This window comes from Tasmannia lanceolata, unplaced genomic scaffold (genome assembly GCF_043159265.1).
Source record: "Tasmannia lanceolata isolate RefF3 unplaced genomic scaffold, GAP_Taslan_0.1 ptg000025l, whole genome shotgun sequence".
NCBI lineage: Eukaryota > Viridiplantae > Streptophyta > Magnoliopsida > Canellales > Winteraceae > Tasmannia > Tasmannia lanceolata.
The window spans coordinates 1,087,582-1,112,661 of NW_027518702.1; the positions used below are offsets into that span (position 1 = coordinate 1,087,582).

Consider the following 25,080-nt stretch of genomic DNA (forward strand, 5'->3'; position numbering starts at 1 on the left):
GCATCCTATCTATGTGAGGGCCTATAAAATGAATGCTTTGGATCATCCAAAGTGGGCCCCTATGTTTTGTGAGCGCCACCTCATATAAGGTAGCGCTAACGCCACCTCAGCCTGTTTACTCTCTCTCTCTCTCTCTCTCTCTCTCTCTCTCTCTCTATATATATATATATATATATATATATATATATATATATATGAGAAAACGGTTCCTACACATGTGTAGAGAGTTCTCTACACACTAGCTTAAAATACAGTGGGGGCCCACATTGTTTGGGTGATCCAAGCCATCCATTTTAAAGGCCATCACATAGATAGTGTGTCTACAAAAAATCAGATCCATAGGATCATCCCAACCCTACGATTTGTGGAGGTAAAATGGATGTCTTTAAACCTTTACAAATTAGTCCATTTTTTGCCTCCACAGTTCGAATGGTTAGGATGATCCTATGGACCTGATTTTTTGTGGACACCCTATCTATGTGAGGGCCTTAAAAATGAATGGTTTGGATCACCCAAATAATGTGGCCCCCACTGTATTTTAAGCTAGTGTGTAGATAACTTATCTACACATATGTGTAGGAACCGTTTTCTCTCTATACACACACACACACACACACACACACACACACACACACACACACACACACTAACCCTTCCATTTGTGGAGGCAAAAATGGACAGATACTGTTTCTCCACAAATCTGCCCATTTTCCCTCCACAAATGGAAGGGTTCGGATGATCCAATGGAGCTGATTTTTTGTCGACACCTATCCATGATAGGGCCTTCCAAATGAATGCTTTGGATCCGCCAACAATGTGAGCCCACACCTGTTTCTGAGCTCGAGCTCGAGCTCATATAAGCTTATCTGAGCTCTAGCTCATATAAGCTTATCTGAGCTCTAGCTCAGAAACAGTATTCTCATATATATATATATATATATATATATATATATATATATATATATATATATATATATGAGAAAAGTGTTTCTAAGCACAAGTGGCTAAAAAAGCCACCGATTGGGTCGTATGGCAGGTCCACCTCTGCGGGATCCACAAAAAGTGACCAATCGGTGGCTTTTTAAGCCACTTGTGCTTAGGGAGCTCCCTAAGCACGTGCTTAGAAACACTTTTCTCATATATATATATATATATATATATATATATATATGAGGAAATGGTTTGTGTGCAGCTGCACAGATAAGCTATCGGTTCAAGGTACCTGTTGAGATTGCAATGTGTTATTTAGTGGGTTGTAGTATCAAGCAGTCTTTTAATCGATTCAAGGTAACTATTAAGATTATAATGTGTTATTTAGTGGTTTAGGGATTAGTTTATGGGTTACGAGGTGCTTATAATATAATAGGGCTTATTTTCATCAATGACATTACTGTAATTTTTGTCTTTCAACCTCTCTCTCTCTCTCTCTCTCTCTCTCTCTCTCTCTATATATATATATATATATATATATATATATATATATATATATATATATATATATATATATATATATAAGAAAAGAGTTCCTACACCCTAGCGTAGATAAGTTATCTACACCCTAGGCTTAAAATACAGTGGGGGCCACGGATTTGGGTGATCCAAAGCATTCATTTGAAGGGCCCTCACATAGATAGGGTGTGCCCAAAAAATCAGCTCCATACTGCTATTCTAGGGTTGACAACCTCACCCACACCTGTGCTACCTATTCAGAGTGGATGTGCCTCCGGCGTGGCGATACCCCTCTTTCTACCTATTATAGTCAATTTGTATCCCTTTGTCAACAACTCGATATTTTTATGCCCCTCACATCTGACTTGGCTACTCTAGCCCAACAGCTTGACCAACTCCACGTCGTTCACTTCCTCGATACCTTGGGCCCTGACTTTCCGCATCTCAGACAGCAAATCATTGGCTCAAGTTCTATCCCATCTCTCACGGTGGTTTATTCCCGTGTGCAGCAGTGTCTCCTGGGTAGCTCCTCCACTCCTGTATCTATCTATGGCTCTGCCCTTGTAGCCTATGATAACGATGATTGGTATGGTCGTGGTGATGGCTCCTTTGGCAATGGTCGAGGCCATAGCGGCCGTGGTGGTGGCCGTGATTTTGGTGGTGGCCGGGGTACTGGTAATTAGCCCGTATCGTACACACTGCAAAGGGAGGGCCATCATGTTGATACTTGTCATACTCTCCATCCCGAGCTCTGTCCATCCCGATCTGCCCACATCACCGCTGCGGATCTCCCTGATGCTTCGATGCCCCCCTCCACCATTCCAACAACAGCCCCCAGTGATATTTTTACTCTCTCCAGGGTGGACTATGAGGAGTTTCAGCGCCCAGGTTTGAGCAGTCGGGCGCCTACTGCAGGTTTTGCACATCCAGGTAGTTCACCTGCCTCTCTACTTACTAGCTCCAGCTTCTGGATTATTGATTCCGGGGCCTCGAACCATCTGACTGGTAATTATGCATCCCTTAGCTCATTTCGGCCTTTGCATTCTACTTCCCATTCTGTCACTCTGGCCGATGGGACCACTGCTCCCATCTCTGGTGATGGTACTCTTTCCCCTAGTTCTGACCTTACTTTATCTTCAGTTCTTTGTGTTCCTAAGTCTTCTTTTAATTTACTATTTGTTAGCCAACTTATGAAAAATCTTAATTGCTATGTCACATTTTTCCCTTTTTATTCTTTGTTTCAGGATCTCTCGACTGGGAGGACGATTGGTTCAGGTCGTGAGGTGGATGCCCTGTATCGTCTTGACTGCACACCCTCGCATGCTAGTTTGCATGCTTTTGTCGACGCCTATCAGTGGCATTGCCGTCTTGGTCGTCCGTCCCTACAGCGCCTTCAATAGACGTCCATTGTTTCTGATCCTCTTCAGACATTTCAGTGCGCGTCTTTTGAATTTGGGAAGCACCATTGTGTGTCTTTTCTCTCTAGAGTCATTAGTTGAGTATTGAGTCCTTTTGAGTTAGTCTATTCATATGTATGGGGTCCCTCGAGGACTATGTCAATTTTTGGATATAGATATTTTATCATTTTTGTTGATGACTTCTCTCTTATGTAGGGGTGTTCGTTCGGTTATAACCGAACTGAATAGACCGAAATTTGATAACCGAAATAATTTCGGTTATCAAATTTCAATAACCGAAACCGAAACCGAAATTTCTAAAAACCGAACTGATTAAAAATTCGGTTATTCGGTTATAACCGAATAGTGGGAGAAAAAAAGGGAAAAAGCAAAATCCCGGTTTGGATCGGAGGGCTAGGTCATCCTATCGAAATGATTTTTTGAGCACAACCTAATTAAGTTGTGATCAATCAAATGGACGGTTTTGATCATCCTAGGGAGTGCCCATATAGCACCTTTTTTTTTTTTAAATAATGGTTTTGCTCATCATTTCGGTTATTCGGTTAACCGAATTTTTTTTTTTGAGATAACCGAAACCGAATAACCGAATTTCCAAAAAAAAATAAGCGAACCGATCCGACCAAACCAATTCGGTTCGGTTCGGTTATTCAATTATAACCGAATAATGAACACCACTACTCGTATGACATGGCTCTTTTTACTTAAAAACCGCTCTGAGGTCTTTCATGCTTTTCGTTCTTTTCATGCAGAGATTACTAGTCAATATAATTGCACTCTTAAATGTTTGTGCACTGATAATGCTAGGGAGTATTTCTCTACCTCTAATGGCTTTTGGGATTTCTTATCCCCTCATGGCATCGTGCATCAGTCCTCTTGTGCGTACACCTCTCAACAAAATGGTGTAGCCGAGTGGAAATTCCGATATTTACTTAATATGACCCATACTCTTCTCTTTCGGATGCGGGTCCCTAAGGCCTATTGGAGTGACACCATCCCACCTCATGTTTTCTGGCAAATCAACTTCCCTCCTTTATGCTTGAGGGAAAGTCACCTTTCTTTGTCTTACATCCTCAGCATGCTCTGTTTCCTCTTATTCCTAGGGTCTTTGGTTGTGTGTGCTTTGTCCACAACCATTCCCCTGGCCTCGATCGGTTAGTTCCTCAGGCAAAGGTGTGTTTTTCTGGGCTACGCTCGCACTCATAAGGGCTATCGTTGTTATAGCCCTCAGATATGACATTTACTTGTGTCCATCAAGGTCACCTTCTTTGAGTCTGTCTCTTTCTTTACTACTCCTGATGAGCACACTCCTATCGTTTCTGACCCTTAGGTTCTCCTTCCTCTTCCTATTCTCCCTGACCCTATTGTGCCCCCTTCATCTCCTTTGCCGGCCTCCTCAGTCCCTTCTTCAGCTCCTCTACAGGTCTATCAACAGCGGCAGCGGCCTGATGCTCCTCTCCCTCCACCCGAGGCATCGTCTTCTCAGCTGGAGATCCCGGCTCCATCTCAGGTACCTCTTCTTCCCTCTCCAGATGTGGCTATAGACTCTCATATTGCTTCCTGTACTCATTCACATTCTACTGCACATCCTATTTCTCACTTTGTCTCTTATGATCATCTCACACTTATGTTTCGCAGCTTTGTGTCTTCCTTGTCCTCTGTTTCTATACCCGGGTATGTGCCAGAGGTCCTTGCTCATCCAGGTTGGCGTGCCGCTATGGATCTTGAGATGGTCGCCCTTCAGGCCAATCACACTTGGGACTTAGTACATATTCCTCATGATGATCAGCCAGTGGGCTGTTGTTGGGTCTTTGCCATCAAATATCTGACAGACGGGACAGTCGAGCGCCTTAAGGCGTGCTTGGTTGCCAAGTGGTATACTTAGACATTCGGGGTTGACTACACAGAGACTTTCTCCCTAATGGCCAAAATACCATCTGTGAGGCTGTTGTTGGGTCTTCGCCATCAAATATCCGACAGACGGGACAGTCGAGCACCTTAAGGTGCGCTTGGTTGCCAAGCGGTATACATAGACATTCGGGGTTGACTACACAGAGACTTTCTCCCTAGTTACCAAAATACCATATGTGAGTATTCATACCCCTCGTTATCAACCGAGGTTTTAAATTTCAGTTTCGGAGGTAATTTTGGGGTTAACCGAAATCCCAAAATTTCGGCCAAAATTCGGTAAAGGCTCACAAAATGTCTTTTTTTGGGCCAAAATGACCGAAATCACAAAATTTAGGTAATTTCGGGCCTAAATATGGTAAAGGAATAAAAAATTAATATTTTAGCAAAAATTTCTCTGAAATTTATGAATTTCGAACGAAATTTGGTAAATTTCGGTTTTGGAACCTTTCGGTTTCGGTCCTCACCGAAATCCGAAATTTCGAATTTCGGCTGAAATTTAAAACTTTGATATCAACTTGATGTCAAGAATGCCTTTCTCCATGGCGACTTAACTGAGGAGGTCTATATAGAGCAACATCCTGAGTATGTTGCTCCGGGGGAGATGTCCTCGTCAGTGTGTCGACTGCGCAAATCCTTATATGGACTCAAACAATCTCGTAGAGCATGGTTTGGGCGCTTCAGTGATGCGATTATGAGATTTGGCATGAAACAATGTGTTATTGACCACTCAGTCTTTAGTCAACGATCTGATGCCGAGTATGTCCTTCGCATATTCTATGTGGTTGACATTATCATTACAGTAAGTGACACAGCTGGCAAACAGAGGTTAAAGGCCTTCCTTCAAAAAGAATTTTCCACAAAAGACCTTTGGCGTCTAAAATACTTTTTTGGGGTTGAGGTAGCTTATTCTGGTAGCAGTCTCTCCCTCTCGCAGGGGAAGTATGTACTAGATCTGTTAGATGAGACTGGTTCTATGGGTATGAAGCCAGTTGTTGTTCCCATGGACCCAAATACAAAGCTACATCCAGACGAGGGAGACTTGTTAAATAACCATGGCAGATATAGACAACTAGTTGGGAAGCTTATTTACCTCACAATTGCTCGCCCAGATATCTCATACGCAGTGGGAGTAGTCAGCCAGTTCATGAGTGCACTTCTTCGCTACTTGAAAAGCGCACCAGGAAAGGCTTGCTATTCAAGAAGCATGAGTATGAGAAGTTGGAAGGATTTTGTGATGCAGACTAGGCAGGGTCACCAGCAGATAGGAGGTCTACCACTGGGTATTGTACCTTTGTTGGTGGTAACTTAGTGTCAAGGAAAAGTAAGAAGCGGGACATGGTAGCCAAGTCGAGTGCAGAGGCAGAGTATCGTTCCATGTCACATACAGGGGAAGAACTCATCTGGTTGTGCTATCTTCTGTCTGAGATTGGCTTTTCTTCCTCCCACTCAGCCCAGCTTTATTATGACAACAAGGCTGCTATCCACATTGCCACGAACCCCATTTTTTCATGATAGAACCAAGCACATAGAGTTGGATTCCAATTTCGTAAGCCAAGGGATCCAAAAAAGGGACATGTGCACTACTTTCTCTAGATCAGTAGATCAACTAGCAGATGTATTTATCGAAACCTTGAGTAAAGCTAAGATGGATGACATTTGTAACAAGCTAAGAATGTATAATACCTACATTCCAGCTTGAGGGGCAGTGTTAGAAGTGTATATGTGCCTAAAGGCCACTATAGTCTTTGTACCTTTTTTTCCTCTTTATATAAATACATAAGGGGGGGGGGGGAATCTCTAACTCGCACATTCCATTCCATTCCATTCCCTTCTCTTCTCGTAATCTCTTAGCATTAACAGACTAGTAAATCTTAAGATTAAGCAACTATAAATATAAAACAAACGTGAGATATTCAAGTAATAGCATTCATCAATCTAATCTAGTTCTATTTAGTAGGGGTGGACATGGTTCGGTTCGGTTTTGGGGTATACCCAGAACCGAACCATATATAATCGGCTCCCTGAAATTGGAACCAGAATCAAACCATATATAATCGGTTCGGTTCGGTTCTGGGTTTACCCATCCTTCACCAAATGTAAATAATTTGCCTAATCGTGTTTATAATCGGTTCGGTTCGGTTCGATCCTGTTTATATATGAACTACAAACACTAACAGGCACAAATTTGGGATAATCAAGCACAAATTTGGGCAATGCAAAAATTATATATGAACTACAAACAGGCACAAATTTGGGATAATCAGGCACAAATTTGGGGGGTGAATTAAAATTTTAAAGGCAAAGCAACACGTTAAAGAGGGGTGAATTAAAAGGGGGTGGGGTGATTTTATCAAATGAGGAGGCAGTGAGTTTTAAGGTGAGGGTCAGTTCTCGGTTCCGGGATCCCAAACCCAGAACCGAACCGAATTTCCACCGGTTCCAAGATATCAAAACCAGAACCGAACCATATAGATATGGAACCGAACCGAACCGAACCATATGTGCCGGTTCGGTTCGGTTCCTCGGTTCGAACCGGAACCATGTCCACCCCTACTATTTAGTCTCCAATATGGAGTGGGAAAGAGAGACCAATAGGAAACAATGAATATAATATTGATAGAAGAGTTTGTTTAGGGTTTTAGGTTTAGGAGTGAGGAATAACAATAAATATTAATTAGAGAATAGTTAAAATAACTGTTAATAAGAAAAGACGAGATAAACACAGTACTCAATAGTAAAACAATATTTCACACTCAATAAGATACAAAAACATGTCGAAACGCTCACATTAAGTATGATACTTCTAGAAGTACATTTACAAGTGTCCAAAGGAATGTCGATATTTGTCAACACGCGTGTCAATGTCAACATTTTCGACACGTGTCAACAGTAAATTCAATGTGTCAGGTAAATAACCTGACGAAGAACTTCTGAACCAGCAAGGAAAGTCCTTGATCCAAGAAGCTTCAGAAAAATGTCTTCACGAAGATTCTCTCCAGTTTCATAGTGTTTGGCAATGCTCATCAAAGTATCCCTGTATCATCAGATAAGAAAATCAAATAATGATGGTTGATGTTGATCAAAGGGTGCAATTCAATGGGTACATACGGAAGAAAGAACATAAATATGTCAACTAATCAATATAGGCCAACCAAGCAATATTGAAACCATCAAAACAAATACTAATTAATTTCTAATACATGAGTCTATATTACTCAACCATGAAATTGAGAACATGCTAAATCCAAGATCTCAATGTGGACCAAAACTGAGAAGTAATGCCAAATGAGTCAGTCTTGGCCAAGAAATTTGAGTCACTCTTCGAGTTGAAAAAATAATAAAACTAGGGGGAATAGAAAAAGTATGGATTGTCCAATAAATGTTATAAAATCCCATTAAACATGGTTTGATGATGCTTTAGTAATTATTAGGTTACGGTCATATACAATATTATATTTTAGCAGCTACAACTTGAATGATTGCCAAGTCAATTGTTAGTGTGTCACTATCAAATGTTAATCAAGTAAAATATCATCAAATATATATATATATATATATATATATAAACAATGAGATATCAACTATGGATTAACTATGATCCAGATAATAGATATAGCCAATCAATTATACATATCAACATGAGATCTTTCATTGAAACACATGCAACTAGTAAACCAAATGACTGCGAAAGATTAGCAACTAGGCTTAGATGAAAAGTGAAATACAAAAATGGCCGAAAAGAAAATGTTCTAACACTCCTCAACCTAAAATACTTCCTGGAAATATGAGAAACCAAATTATTGTAATGACTAGAAACTAGGCACTCAGTAAAATATCAGCCATCTGACTATGGCTTCAAACATATTTAGGAGTGATCTTACCAATCTTCCACCTTTTTTGACACAAAATGAAAGGCAATTTCAATGTGCTTTGTTCTTGCATGATAACCCAATATGGCATTTTAATTGTCATAATAAAGTGTACATATTAGGGTTTGAATTCAACTATCGTAACAAATGTCTAAATCCTAGTTCATATTATCAGCTTATGTTTCTCGTGGATCATGAGGAAACTGGCATATGTGACTAACATTGTAAGTAATTAGGGCATATCAAAGTCAGTTATTGTAAACCTCCTTTCGTGCTTGAAAAATGTTCTTCGCTGCTACCTTTGTTTTCCGCTTATATTATTATTAAACACAAAATTTGTGATCATTGTTAGACATTTAAAGAATTCCCTTTCTTTTTAAAAAAAAAAAGCTGAACACTTCTACCATATCTGAAGCATACTTCTATTATGATAGAATTATTCCCAACATTGTCCTTTCAATGTTTCTAAGATTCATGTTGAAATATTTTTTCATTCTATAGCAATATTTTATCATCTCCTCCTCTAGTTAAAATTATGGTCATTAGCATAAACAAAAAGAAGTGTTATACACATCCTTGTTCTGAATATGTTTTCATTAATTTCAAACTATGTGCATACAATGACTTATATACAATAAATCATAAATGACTAAAATACCCTACCGCACACACACACACACACCCCCCCCCCCCCCGGCGGGGACCCATTGATTCTCTTCCCTTCCCTTCTCTTCACACTTCCCTTTATCTTCAGAATTTACATAGAATCTAGCTGATCTAGATCTGAGGGAACAGCATCCATTCATCCTTTGATCCCTAGTGACTTTTCAGAGAGAAGTGAGAAGAGGAGAGCAGACAAAACGTGCAGGAGAAAATGTTTTCATAAATTTCAAAATCTGTGTATATAGTGACTTATGAGCATTACATCATAAATGACTAAAATACCATCATATATAACTCATACGTACTAACAAAAACACGATCCTGATAAGGAAGAAACATGATCAAGTCCACAAACGACATACTTAACTAAATCAAGGAAAGTAGAAGACGTTATTTTATTATTAGAATCAAGGGAAAATTGTTTGTAGAGCTTTCGCCTATCCTTCAAGCATATTCTGAGAAGTGCCAATGATGTCGCGGACTCTCTTGAAAGGGAGGATGTCTAGAACGTCAAAGTTTCATGTTCAACACGTGTTACCCCTATTTTAGAACCCTGAATGGTCTGATGTCATGTCTATTTCTTGCAAATATCATGTAGGATAGACTGGATCTTTCTAGAGAGTTTTCACCATACTCCTAGCATATTCCGAGAAGCGATAATAAGTGGCAAAAACTCTTTCTATGAAAGATGTTGAGATAGTCAAGTTTCTTGTTTAAAGGGAATTACCCCTATCGTAGCAATCGCTATTAATTTGTTCTCACCTACTTTATTTTATTTCTGATGTTTCTATGTGGCTTCTTCCTGTGTTTTTTTTATACCTTTTTCTCTCCTATAGAAAAGGAAATTAACAATTTGTGCAGTTTTGCAATTCATGCTTTCCATAACCAGCTGCATGAATAGAACAATATTACCTGTGATAAAACCAAAAATGGAATGGTTTATGAAATATAATGCAGTGGTAATTTTTGTTAAGAAAATATTACCTGTGATGAAGCCAATTTTCCATGAACTGGGAAGGCAGTTCAACAGCATCCCATTCAATTCCTCGAGTACCAGAAACTAGACTTTCATCTTGCTTTGTGAGCATATGCTGAAGTGCGTGACCGAACTCATGGAAGACAGTCCAAACCTAAATATAGTAGCACCAACTGACATGATAAATTGCAATCCAAAGAAAACAACAGCCCAGATTATGGGTTTGATTCTTCTAATTTTAAGTCATCCTAACTCTAATGCAACATAAATATAATGTGACCAAAATCATGGAAAAAAGTTTGAACCTACATATAGTGGCACCGCTGACATGATAAATAGCAATCCAAAGAAAACTACGGCCCAGATTATGGGTGTAATTCTTCTAATTTTATGTCACCATTAATTCTCCTGCAACATAAATATGGCTTGGCATAACCTTTAGAGCATGCTAGAGCCATGGTTTTAAATTTTGACTGAAATCCACAATTTCGGATTTCTGTCGGGACCCAAATTTAAAACCAAAACCGAAATTTAAAAAATTGGTCCGAAATTATAAGATTTTCACCTTCCACAAAAACCGAAATTGCCAACGAAATGTCCACTGAAATTTCGTTTTTGGCTGAGGCCGAAAACGAAACAGAAATTTCAAACCTCGGCTAGAGCAGGGATACCCTGTGTTTCTTCATCCGTATTGGAAGCAATCCTCATTCTTGCTGATTCACTTAATTTAGAAGAACTTTCACAAGTATAGAAATAAGACAATTTTTTCATATTAGATAAAAACAGGCTTTAACTCTGATGAGTACAGGTTGATATCATTAGGGCCTTCGAAAGAGCTTTGGTGGAATAAACAAACAATAATGTCAATAATTACCTCACGTAAGGTCATAAGGCTGGGGTTGTTTCCCACTGGGGATGTTTGATTGCACACCATGTTAACAACAGGCAACCTAGCAGGGGCACCATCACGCGCCAATGCACGACTTCGGGAAAAAACATCCTCCACCCCTGCCCCACCACGCTTTTCAGAGGGCCTAGAATAAGGGTCAAAATAGAAGTATGCAACTGGATTGCTTGATGAATCTTTGACACAATAAAATTGGACATCTTTGTGCCAAACCTGGAGAACGGTGGAAAAAATATAATTATCATGTAAAATTCATGCTTGACAGTAGTAACATCCAAAAAGAAGGCAAATGAAATAATTGTATGGAAATTACCGGTGCTAGGCCATCGGCTGATTCAATATTAATATTAAAGAGCCTCTTTGAAAGCCTAAAAAGGCCATCCATAACCTTCGGTAATGAAAAATATGGGCGCAACTCTTCCTGCAGAGTTAGAATCAAAGGAGAAAAAGGTAAAACTTATAGGAACGCTCTAGGAAGCTTCTTTCTACTAAGAATAAAACTTATAGGAACGCTCTAGGAAGCTTCTTTCCTAAAAAAGCCATCCGTAAAAATAGGGACACTTAAGACTGTAAATGGAAAAGTATAAAGCGTAAGTTTCCATTTTGAATTCCAGTTAAAGATGACTCGAGTCTTGCTGTCAAAACCTTCATTACAGGGACCATCATTTTAAGCTGTGATCACTTTGAACTTTGAAGCTTCAACCTTGAAAGAAACAAAGAAGGGTTCCCCTACACAATAATAGTAACTAGTCAAGAAGCACACATAATGCCCCATGTCCTGCTTTTTTAACAATGCAGCATCACTTCTTTTAGCTTACACATTGTATTAAACTTAAGAGCGATAAGAATGACCCTGTGTGATCCCATTAGCATACCCAACGTTCTTTCCCCATTTTTTTCACATAAAAACTTCCTCTTTAGGCTTCAAATCTAGGCAACGCATCCATACCAACTTTATGTTCTGCAGTACTTTATTTAACATGGATGCACTCCTAGAATATCAAAAACAACGGAGAGCAATCCACAATAACACAACTTCCAAAATTGGTGATAACTACCCAAAAGCTCCATACCCACATGCTGTAGTTGGACACATGTAACTGTGATTAACACCAAGGTTTTAAATTTTGGTTTTGTTTTTTGTTTCAGTCACCATGGAAATGTAAAAGTTTTGGTTTGGGTTATAAATTTGGACGGAAATCCTGTAAAATCATGAAAACATATGAAATCATAGGCAAATGACAGAATTTTAAGATAAAACTTCATGAACTGCTAGAATAAGCACAAATACACACTTAGAAACCATCGCACATAAGCAAGACAGTCATTCAAAATGGTTTGTTAATAGTGAATCCATAGTGACATGAGTTGTGGCATGTCGGATAATTCAATACATACAACATTTCATATGTAATTCATCTAAATATTTACACATAACGAATAACACCACATTTCATATGTAATTAACAAATCAAAAAACTAGATCAAGACAGGGAAAAAAGAAAGGAAATGCAACAAGGCCTCTAGCCAAACCAATGGCAATGGCCAAGTACCAACCTGACAACCTCTGCCGAAGGAGGGAAACTGGGAAAAGAAAATGTATAATGGTAGGAGGATCTGGTAGCGACTGGCTTTGGCACAGATTTAGAAGACGCAACAGATGAAATGGAAGCAATAGCTGACCACCTTAATTTCATGGCCAGACTAAGCAAAGATCCTCTAATGGATGACACAGATTACCCAACCACAAGTTGCCATTCATCCTCTTAAAAAGATGATCAAACCTCTCAGGGCACCAAATTTCCCAAAGGAACCAATGAAGTGGCTCAGGACACCCCGAAACCCACTAGCCTTAGAAGAAGGCCCAGACCCCACCTCTCTCAACCTTCTATCCTACCCCCAGGCAATGCAAGCCTCCAAGCCTCAGCACCAGCAGTAACTCTGTCCCCAGACTCCCAAACTGCATCTCCACCACTGAACCACCAAATAGCATCCCCCGTTGCCACAATTCCTAACCCAAGCACTCGCTCAACAATAGCCTCAACCCCACCAATAGACAACAACCCCCCCTCCCCCTCCCACAAACCAAAAAAAAAAGCTCCCCTAGAAGTCCGTCCTCAGACAGCAGCGCCCCCCACCCAGGTGATACATCTCTTCTCGGCATTGGCCCAGTAGCAGAACCACGCCTTGCACAAGTCTCTGCCCTCCCTTCACTCCAACCTTTTCCAGAACTCAAGTCCATTATCACAGAAAAAGCTGAACTGAAAATCCCTCCCAATTGGTAAGCTTCTCTGCCCCCCTGGTCAGCCACCTACAAGCATCCAAGGCCCTTCCTCGCTATGTGGGAAGCCCTTAATGACCCCCACCAAAGAATAATTCTTGACTGGATTAGATCAATTTGATGAGAGGATACAAGCTCTATCTGAAAAGGCAAGAGAGGAATCATTTAGACTGGCAATACTTACAGAGATAGGAAAAGCAGAATCTATAGTGAATGAAATCCAAGCAGAGGCAGAAAGATCCAAAGGAACAATAAAAAAAGGAAGTAAGCAAAAGGAATAATAGTCAACTGGGGTAAGAACCCAGTCTGGAAGGACGATCGAATCAAAATCCCAATGACTAATGGACTAATTTAGAACATTAGAGGTGCGAGGAACAAACCAACAAGAAGATGACTTAAGAGTATCTCTCTCATCCACAAAATCAGTTTTTGTGGCTGTCATGGAACCCTTTTTGAATGAGACAGAAAATCGAGGCCTTGCTAAGAAGTATAAACTTGAGAATTGAATGAAAAAACTTTCGGGAAGCTCCCAAATTTGATTGGTTTGGAGCAGAGATCTGAAAATAAATCTAATCTAAGCCAACAACCAAGCAATGACAGTGGAAATGGTTCTCCAAAATACTTCCACAGCAGCATGCTTAGCACTTGTCTATGCAAGTGTAGACACCCCATTTTGTCAAGGCAGGACTAATGATAGGTTGCTACTATGACGGATCCTATGATGAGTCCTACTCCTGAAGCTTCTCTGGTCTCTGTCTCGATATCTCTCTCAGTATTTCTCTAGGTTTTTCCAAGACATAAAGTTACCCAAATCACCCAATCAACCCAGACACCCAATACCCAAGACAACATGCAACCAAGCTTGCATCCAAAACCCTCCGAGTTTACCAAACCTTCCGAAAGAGCCATGAAATGGTCAAACAAAGTTCCCAAGGATAAAGACCGATAGCTCGGCACCCGCTTTTACAACAAACACAACATCCTGAAGATCCAAACACCAAAACTCAGCAAAAGCTCTACCGGAAGCCATTTCTAGGGACCGGAACCACCTTTCGGTCACCAGTACCCTTCTTACTCCCTCAAGTCCCTGGATTATTGACTCTGGGGCCTCCAACCACCTCACTGGTAACACTTCGTCACTTAGTTCCTTTCATCCTTTTCGTTCCTTATTTCAGTCAGTTACTCTTGCCAATGGGACTACGGCTCTCATCTCTGGTGTTGGTACTCTTACCCCCATCACGGCTTTACTTCATCAGATGTTCTTTGCGTTCCGAAGTCCCCTTTTAATTTACTTTATGTTAGTCAGATTACCAAAACTCTTAATTGCTCTGTCTCATTTTTCCCTTCTTACTGTCTGTTTCAGGATCTCTCATTTGGGAGGACGATTGGCTCGGGATGTTCGGTGGGTGGCCTCTATCATCTTCAGTCACACCGCCGCCCACCATTTTGCATAGTTCGGTAGACGCCTATCAGTGGCACTGTCGCCTTGGACATCCTTCTCTCCAGGAGACTTCTATTGTCTCCTCTCCACTTCAGCCCTTTCAGTGCAAGTCATATGAACTCGGGAAACACCATCGTGTGTCCTTTCCTCGGGTTGTTAGTCGGGTCTTGAGACCTTTTGAACTAGTTCATTCGGATGTATGAGGTCCCTCGAGGACCACATCTCTTGTTGGCTATCGATACTTTATTGTTTTTGTGGATGACTTTTCTCGAATGACATGGTTATTTTTATTAAAAGATCGCTCTGAAGTCTCTAATGTTTTTCGCACTTTCTATGCTGAAATCATAACTCAATATTCTTTTCCTCTTAAATGACAATGCTCGGGTGTATAACTCTCATGTTTTTCAGGACTTCTTAGCCTCTCATGGCATCATTCATCAGTCCTCTTGTGATTACACCTCCCAAGAGAATGGTGTTGCTGAGAGGAAGTTGCGATATTTACTGGATATAGCTCGCACCATGCTCTTTCAGATGCATGTTCCTAAATTGTATTGGAGCGATCTCATCCTTACGGCGAGTTGTTTAGCCAACCGTCTACCATCTTCGGTTCTTAACGGTCATTCCCCCTTCTCGATTTTACATCCTCAGGAAGAACCCTTTCCTCTCACTCGGGTATTTGGTTCTGTCTGTTTTGTCCACAACCTCGCTCTGGGTTTGGATAAGTTAGACCCCAGGGTTGAGCGTTGCGTCTTTCTAGGCTATTCGCGTACCCAGAAGGGTTACAGGTGCCCTTGCCTTTATCGGCTCTTTGTTTCCGCCGATGTTACCTTCTTTAAGTCCCTTTCCTTCTTCTCTCCTCCTACATCCGGCGTGATCCCTCTACCTCCAGTTTCTCTCTTCCTCTTCCGGTTCTTCCAAGTCATATTCCCCCCCCCCTCTCTCAGTTAGAGGTATTTGTACCTCTCCCTGCTACTACGAAGTTTTATGAGCGGCATCGTCGTGTAAATCCTATTCCACCCCCTCCCGAGGCGTCGCACCTTCATCCGGAGATACTAGACTCTCACTCTCGGGTACCTCGCTCTTCTTCTGCTACACCCGTAGATGCTCCTATTGCCTCACGCACTCGTTCATGCACCACTGCCCATTCTATTTCATCTTATGTTTCTTATGATCATCTTACCCCATCCTTTCGTACTTTTACCTCTTCCTTATCCTCTATTTCATTGCCTAAGTCTGTGCAGGAGGCTCTAACTCACCCTAGATGGCATGCTGCTATGGACAGTGAGATGGCAGCTCTTCAAGCCAATCATAATTGGGATATTGTTACTCCTCCTCCTGGTGCTCATCCTGTTGGTTGTAGATGGGTTTATGCCATCAAATATCTCCTAGATGGGACAGTTGAGTGTCTTAAGGGGCGCTTGGTTGCAAAAGGGTACAATTAGACATATGGAATTGACTACACTGAGACCATCTCTCTTGTTTTGAGAGTTTGAGGGATTGTTTTAGTGATTAAACCTCCTCTAAAACTCTCAAAAATCTCAACTTTCAAACCCTTTTGAACCCTATTGCAAGTTTTACCCTTTTCAAGCCCAGAAACCCTTTTTAAAGATCTATAGCCTAAACCTACCATCAAATCAGAACCTAAACCCTAAAATTACCTTTCTTTTACCTACATAAACCCTTACCTAAGATCTGGACAGCAGTTTCCTTCAATTTCCAGATTTGCAGAAATTACCAAAATACCCCTCGGCCTAAATCTGGACTGTTTTGACTTTTGACCCAATTCCTGGTGCTGGACATTTTTTTATTTTCTTCATTGATTATTATTAATTTCTCATGTTTTTGTTACATCTAAGTGATAGGTCTTACATTATCTTTTAGTTCTTTTAATTGGTTGCATGCGTAGGCCTAGTTACGGACTAATCCTTCTATCATTAATTCATCTTACGAATCTTTATCGCTTTGATTGATTTGTATAAGGTTTAGTTCATGCTTAATTATGATCTTTACAATTATTTATGCTAGGTCTCATTATTGTTGCTATCCATAGATTAATTAGGCGTTAATTTAGCCCTAGATTAGTTGTTAAGTGTTCTTTTAGTTTTCCACGTAAGCCCTAAACTATCCTAAAGTCTTAATCCCATCAGGAGTGAAGGATTTTCTGTAAATTAGGTATTGTCCTGCATCACTTCTCCAAGGTGAGATGCCTAGGGCTTGTAGTGAGACTCTAGTATACATATCTTTTGCAAACGTGGAGGTGTAAAGCCTTCTCCAAGGTGAGATAACTAGTGAGACTCTAGCATACATATATTTCTTGTTATTTGGTTACTGGTATTAAGATCTACTATTATTTGATTTAGTTCTATCCTAAAAAATATTTTGATTTATTTTTACTAAATTAATTATAGCTCTTGCAGATATCAAATTTCTAGAAATCCTAATCCCATATTTCCATGAAGCCCTAAGTCTGTGCAATTTTCTAGCCACCTTAAACCTTTCTCAATTCATCATACCTAGCCCAAATATCCCGATTCATTCCATCCAAACCACTCAATTCCTCTATGCTGAGCCCCATCTACCCTTTTGAATCCTATTTCTACTAGGATTCCTTTTAAGAGCGTATTTTTGTCGGCTTTCCTACATTAATTTGGTATTAGAGCCTAGGTTGACCACTATGTCTACCCAGTGTGGAAAATGCTATGTTCCAAGAATGAAGGCAGCTTGATGATGATTTTGATGGAGGAGGGCATAGTAACCTGCAGTTGCCACAATGGATGGGATCAGGTTTGAGGGGAGACATATGGGATAATCCTACTTATAAGCAGAAAATATATCCTCTTACGGCACACAACCATATCGAAAAATTTTAGAGGATTATTGATCAAGGAAAAAAATTAATGCGTAAGCCCAGTTGATGGCATTACCAAACGAATACAGATTGACATATTAGAATCTCATGGGAACCTAGATCCACATGCTTTCTTGGATTGGGCGACATTTTTGGATCATTATTTAGAGTTGTATGACATGTTGGAAGATCAAAGGGTCCATTTTTGTCATTCTGAAGTTGCGAGTACATGCTCGAATTGGTGGGATGTGGTGGAGCGATTATCTTAGAGTGGCTTACCTCATATCATGAATTGGGAAGGGATGAAGCTAGAACTGCATGAGAAATATTTTCCATTAGAATATGAAGAAACAGTTATTGAATCAAAAATTTTACTTCGGCAAAGATCTATGTCAGTGGAAGAATATACCGAGAGGTTCCAATGATCATAAGATTCGAAGCACGATTGTTAATTATGAAAGACAAATTGTCTCTCATTACAAAACAGGTGTCAACACTGAAATTTGAAGGGAGGCGTTGAAAGTTGGATTATGTGGAGTAGACGAGGCTTATCAATTAGCTCAGAATATTGAAGCTCAACACAAGCAACAGCAATTTAGACAGTTTTCTTCTCACCAGAATCTGAAGAATCATAATTGGGACCCAATCACTAAGGCCCTGTTCATTTGGGATTGTGGCAACCGACTGCCACCCCCCAATCCAATTATTGGACTCAAAACACTAAGGCCCTGTTCGTTTGGGATTATGACAACCAATTGCCACCCCACAGTCCGATTGGCGGGGGGGGGTTACAGTCGGTTGCCACAATCTCAAATGAACAAGGCCTGAGAGATTTTATTCTAAACAAAAGTCTTCCAGAGAATGTCAGAGACCTATCTTTAGAGATTGAATCGCTTTGATCAAAGAATCATTGTTTAATTTGTTGGACAAAATAGATATATAAATATATAGAGAGAGACACGCATATATATTGTATATACAACTGAAAAGCAAACACATACCTATATATGTACATATACATAATATTTATGTGTATTTACATATGCATATATGCTGGGAACCTTGGAAAACATTGCCCATACCTTTCTACCTAAAGCCTAAAGAGGCAATTTTAGAATCCATCGAATAGAACCTAACTCATAGCTCAAAATATTTGAACCTTCTAGAACATTATCAGTGTCAAGAAATGCATGCCCGATCATAAAACAAAATATCTAAGGGATTCCTTTAGTAATCATGAAACGACCTCCACAGTGGTATATACCAGCTAGGAACCATTGAAAACTTAGACTGGGCACCTTCTTGGAAAGCCTAAGTTGGCAATTTTAGAATCCACTCGAATATCATATAACTCAGTTGGATGAAATAGCTCAAACGATTTCAAGCTATTTTGCACACTCAACCATAAAGCAAGTAATCTGAGGCGTAATTATAAATTCCATTTCATTTTGTCTGAAACGTTATGTTACAGAATGGAAAACAGAACAAAATGCAAAACAAAAACTTTCCACCCTCTGTTTCTTTCTGTTCTAATGGTTGTGATCTGTTCCGCTACATTCCAATTTTTTTGCAAAAAAATCACAAAATACTTTTTGGTGATTTTCCCGGGATTCCCCTTTTTTATGCCTTTTAACCCTCCCAAACGAATGGGAGGGGGTTCCTTATTTTCACACTTTTGTCAAACCCATTTCTTTGCTTTTTTCTACTTAAAAAAAAATCAATCAATCATAGCGTCTTTTCCAGAATGAACAAAACATCCCATTCCAATGGGCAAAACGAAACAAACACAAAAACAGAATCAATAGCTAATACATGAGGTTTTCCTTTGGTAATCTTGTAACCACATCCACAAAGGTAGGGCCTAAAAATCATCACTCATGGGATTTTACTAGCAAAGGACATCACCTCTTTAAAATAAAAATGTAACACATGATATCCTTATTTCAAGAAGAATTGACTATTTCCTCCAGATTCTTCAGTTGCATGCAAAAACAATTTGACTTTGTGCATACACAAAGAAATATCAGGCTATGAGTTAAGACTCTGAAAACAGCCTTCTACATGGATGCTTAGGAATCCTCCTTCCACTCCAAAGAGTGAGGATTTAATTTTAGATCCATAGCAAGAGTTGGTCCTTTTACTTTGGTGACACAATCAAAGGGTGCTAGTTTTAATATTCAACAGCTGGAGGACGTAGAACCTCAGTCCCTGACAGGAATTCTCTCTTTCAACTCATAGGTAGAAAGCCCCTATTTAGTAAGGCGAGACAGCCAAATCATCTTGAAGCCTACACTTACAACTTTGACTACAAGGGGGCCTCTTCAGACGTTTGGGGTAACTTGGCTTTACGCTTTGTCGTCTAAATCCATAAGTGATTAGCCCTACACCATCAAATCTTGAGAAAGAATCAAGGACTGAAGAACGTGAGACCTCCTTTTGATTGGATAAACCATTTCCAATTTGAAGAAACATCTGATCAATGACAGGAAGAAAACAAACATGTCTGTGATTAGAGAGGATGTTCATTTTCTCTTTTCCTTTTATTTTCATTTTGTGAGTGCGCGCGCTTGTGTGGGAGAGAAGCAAAGAGACATACAGAGAGAGAGAATGCAAAATGCATCAGATCCAAGTAACATAAATGTCATTCTGCTGCATATCCTTAGGTTCAAAGCTCATAATTAGAAGAGAGAGAGAGAGAGAGAGAGAGAGAGAGAGAGAGAGTTACACCTACCTCGTTTATGTCATATTTTGACTCACGAAGCCTCTCACTCCAAAAGTTGAAGTCCCAATGGCGCAAATCTTTAGCTTCTATAGAGCCTTGGTCTCTGGAAAAGCTCTTCAGGTCTTCAACATCTACAAACAATAAAAGAACTTTTATGTCAGTAAAACTCTTTTCTTTTTCCCTTCACACACTATTGGCAAACAAATGAGGAGAATATTATGAATAAAAACACACAGAGAATAAATATCGAAATTCCCATCATATACAATCTCAACTTTGTAATAGAAATTTTAACAAAGCAATAGGCCCAAAAACCAACTTCAAAAAAATAATTATATTCATATTTATAAGCCTCCAAATGTAACCCTAATTCTACTTAACACCTGTCTTCATGTGACGACCCGGATTCCATTGCCTGAGGTCGCTATGAAAAACCACAGAAATTATTTTTTTAAAAAAACCACAAATCAATATAAGCGGAAACGATATAATAAAAATTAAATCCAATCAAAGTACTTCTTTAACTATTTATCTCATCAATAAAATAACCTTGTTCCCTAAATAATGAAATTAAATATTTCAACCCATAAGAATTTAAAACCAACTACTAGTCTCTAAACCCAATTGAAAAAAAGAAACTAAATTCCCCTAATAATGACTCTCGATCATGACAACTATGCCATTCCGAACTCTCGACACCGACTCTTCCCATTCTCGCATGCGTTTCATCAAATGTTCTCGTTGGCGAAAGCTCCTTCTTCACCTACATTTCTGGTCGGGTAGGTGGGTTATAGCAAATATTGGAAAAGCTCAAATACTAAATCTAAGCAAATAACATGATATCTATCAATCTCATTATTACAACAATGAAGAAATAAAATGATAATCAAGATTTTTGCAATAATTGAAACACATTTGGAGAAATTATCAACTTAAATAAATGCAATGCATGATAAAATGTATCTCTTCCCCAATGATCATGCGGCAACCCCAATATTCTTCCTCACATATTTCGGTGGCTTATAGCCTGGCCGGTGATCATTGACCATCAAGGACCCTTCGTTCCCTAATGGAATGTGATCCACTTTAGGATTTCTATCGGTTCACCACAAGGGTTCCTCCCAAATGCATCGCCTATCAGTAAGCGTTCGCTGTCGGACTGGTCGGCTTTTGGCTTTTCGCCGAAGGTTGGATCCAAGGGTTCTCCTTAGTCCTCCCTCCCATTTTTCCAATCCTAAGTATGATACAATTTTCTAGATAACCATGCTTGTCTCTTTCCTTATAAATCTAAATTTTTATTTTATGAAATCTCATAAATGCAACCTACTCATAATAATTTACGTCTCATCCTATTAAAGAGTTCACAAAAATACAATTATTTGAAACAAGTCATCCATAAATCATGTGACAATTTTATAAACAACAATCAACGTGGTAATAATTTGGAGGATAAATTCAAGAGATCTTAATAGCCTTAATAATTGGGTCAGTCCAATACTTGCCTTGATTTTTCCGAGTTTGAGAAATAGGGATCTCTAAGCCTGAGGCCAAAAATATTCAACCTGACAATAACATACACATAGTTTTAAAAAATTTATTTATATACACCCTACGTTCGTACTTATTTTCTTCTTCTTTTTAAAACAATTGTATATCATTACTTTAATACTTACAAATCCGATCTTTTTGAAAACTATAATTAAAATAATTTTTTAACTCCTTTTAGGTGCTGATTTTAATGAAAATCAGCCATTTATGGATTATATATTATTTATATATACTATATCTTCTATGAAAAACAATATCCATGCATTATATAGCTAGTATATAAAAGGATCTACATAAAACAGCCCATAAAAACACCCTTTAAAGCATAGTTCTATTATAGTTATATCCCAAACTTCATAAAAGACAACATATATATGCTATATAATATATATGTGATTGAATCTCCACAAAACAATCTATAAACTTACTATTTTTGTGCTGATTTTTGTGAATATCCACCCTTCGAAGCATATACAATATACTTATGTATCATACCCTTCATGAAAAACAACTTACATAATTTATATAACAATTATTCGATGAAATCTTTGTGAAACAGCCACTATTGTGTGCTGATTTTTATTAAAAATAGTGACAAGTCCCCTAGAAAACACATGCATGGGTTGCTATACAAATCCCCTAGAAAATAGTGACAAATCGTCTAAATACACCATCTCCCATAGTTGTTTGACTCATCCAACCCATTCATTCTGTAGGCAAGGTTTTAAATCTCGGTTTCGGTTTCGGTCATCACCGAAACCGAAACGTTTCGGTTTCGGTACGAAATTTCGGACGAAATCTTGTAAAAATTTCACCGAAATTTCGGTGAAATTTTGGAAATTTCCGAAACGTTTCACCGAAATTTCCGAAATCCGAAACGTTTCACCGAAATTTCCGAAATTTCGGGTGAAATTTTGTACTTCACCGAAACGTTTCACCGAAATTTCCGAAACGTTTAACCGAAATTTCCGAAATTTCACCGAGATTTCCGAAATTTCACCAAAATTTTATTGAAATGAAACGTTTCGGCCGAAATTTCCGAAACATTTCGGCGAAATTTGGTACTTTTCCTACTCACTGTGAATTTCGTTTCGTTTTCCACCGAAACGGAAATATTTCGGCCGAAACGAAATATTTCGGCCGAAACGAAACGTTTCGGCCGAAATTTAAAACCATGTCTGTAGGTCATAGGTAGGATTATGATTATGGTTAGGATTATGGGTTATGGTTAGGGTTATGATTTGTGGAGGTTTTGAAATGGATGGCAAGAAATTAGGCTCATATAGATCGAATAGTTAGGATTATGGTATGGAGATGGTTTCTTAGGAACACCCAATCTATGTGAGGTCCTATAGAATGAATGGGTTGGATGAGTCAAACTACATGGAGATGGTGTATTTATAGTGGCTTGCTCAGGCTGCGCGATACCTCAGAAATTTCGCCCCCATTATATATATATATATATATATATATATATATATATATATATATATATATATATATATATATATAATATTTATTATATTATGGGGCCCACAAGTTGCGCCCAAGAGGGAATGGAAAATTTATTGCCGTACACACTCCCTGTTGGAGCATGCAGCTATATTTTTGGATCCTTTGGGTTTCCCCCAAAATGCTTGTATCTCCTTCTAATATATCTTTTCCGTATTCTGCCTCTTATACTATTTATTTCTAATTAAAGATTTCCTATAATCTAGGATACAAAAGAGCATTTAACCTTTTAAAAGAGAGATGGATTTTCGAGGGCCAAAATGAGGCCCACCAAATCTTTTTTTTTATACGCTATCTCCCTAATTGGGAGTGTGCGGCTAAAATTTTGGAAGTAGGAATTGCGTCTAAGTTTTTGGGAGGCCTCTAAAAAACGAAATGTAAATTCTCCACTTAACTTTGCAAGTGCCAAAAATACCCTTATGTCAATACTTAAAGTAATATACTAACTAGGGTAATTTAGTCTCACATATTTTATTAAAAATTAGGGTGCAATTAACTCAACTCAACAAAGCCTTTGCCCCAAACTAGTTGGGGTCGGCTAAATGAATCCTTTAGAAAAAAATTCTTGAAGAAGGTAAAAGAATCTACCCGGCTCTAATCTTGGTTCTAGTTGGGTTCTTCTACGTGGATCATTTTCTTCCATTCTATCCTATCCAAGGTCATGTGCTCTATTATGTTCCTAGCTATCAAGTCTTTCCTCACTGTTTCTACCCAAGTTGTTTTCAGTCCGCCCCTACCTCTTTTTACTCCATCAATTTGGCACGAGTCGCCTCTTCTCACCGGAGCATCCAAAGGTCTACGTTGGATATGTTCAAACCATCTTAAGCGGTGCTCTCTCATCTTCTCCTCAATTGGAGCCACCCCCACCTTTTTACAAATGTCTTCATTTTTAATTCTATCTAGCCTTGTGTGACCGCACATCCATCTAAGCATTTGCATCTCCGCTACACTCATTTTATGCACATGCTGCTTCTTGGAACAATATTTTAGGGTGCAATTAACAATATTTTAAATTACTAAAACCTAATTAAAGTTTCGGTTGTTACACTTCAACAATCTCAACTTTTTCCTTGAAATCATATTTATAAACCTCCACATGTAACCCTAATTCTACATAACAGTATGCATAACAATACATGTGAACAATGTGGAATAGTGAAGCGGGCCCCATCTTTATAACTTAAACATCACTTAATCATGGTTTAAAATTTCTACCGAAACCAACACGAAACGACTGAAATGTTTCCATTTCCGTCCCGAACGATTGCGAAACCAAAATCATAAGTATATTAGTGATATAATATTATTATGTATAAAATAATTATATTCATATGAATTGCATTCATAGTGTAGTGCATGTATTGTGTACATATGTTTATTTAATATTTTTTGAATGTATATATTATTTAAATTACAAGTGAAATATGTTATTTACTGAATTATCAGACCTGTGCGACAACGGGAGTCACTAGGTGTGTGATGTTATTAAAATATTATGGATGGGGCTGTCTTGCTTGTGTGATGATTTCTAAGTTTGT

The 25,080-nt window shown here is 38.9% G+C and overlaps 1 protein-coding gene across 2 annotated transcripts in view; it reads right to left on the reverse strand.

The window, feature by feature from the left end:
* The window catches only part of LOC143857904 (putative cytosolic oligopeptidase A), a 46,360-nt gene that overhangs the window by 5,410 nt on the left and 15,870 nt on the right, over positions 1-25,080 (reverse strand). For both annotated transcript variants that reach the window (XM_077368439.1, XM_077368438.1), the window contains exons 8-12: positions 20,492-20,613; positions 11,504-11,611; positions 11,158-11,403; positions 10,292-10,437; positions 7,692-7,809 (exon numbers count right to left, since the gene is read on the reverse strand). In XM_077368439.1, the coding sequence (XP_077224554.1) occupies positions 7,692-7,809; positions 10,292-10,437; positions 11,158-11,403; positions 11,504-11,611; positions 20,492-20,613 (740 nt within the window). The remainder of the gene's footprint in view (positions 1-7,691; positions 7,810-10,291; positions 10,438-11,157; positions 11,404-11,503; positions 11,612-20,491; positions 20,614-25,080) is intronic.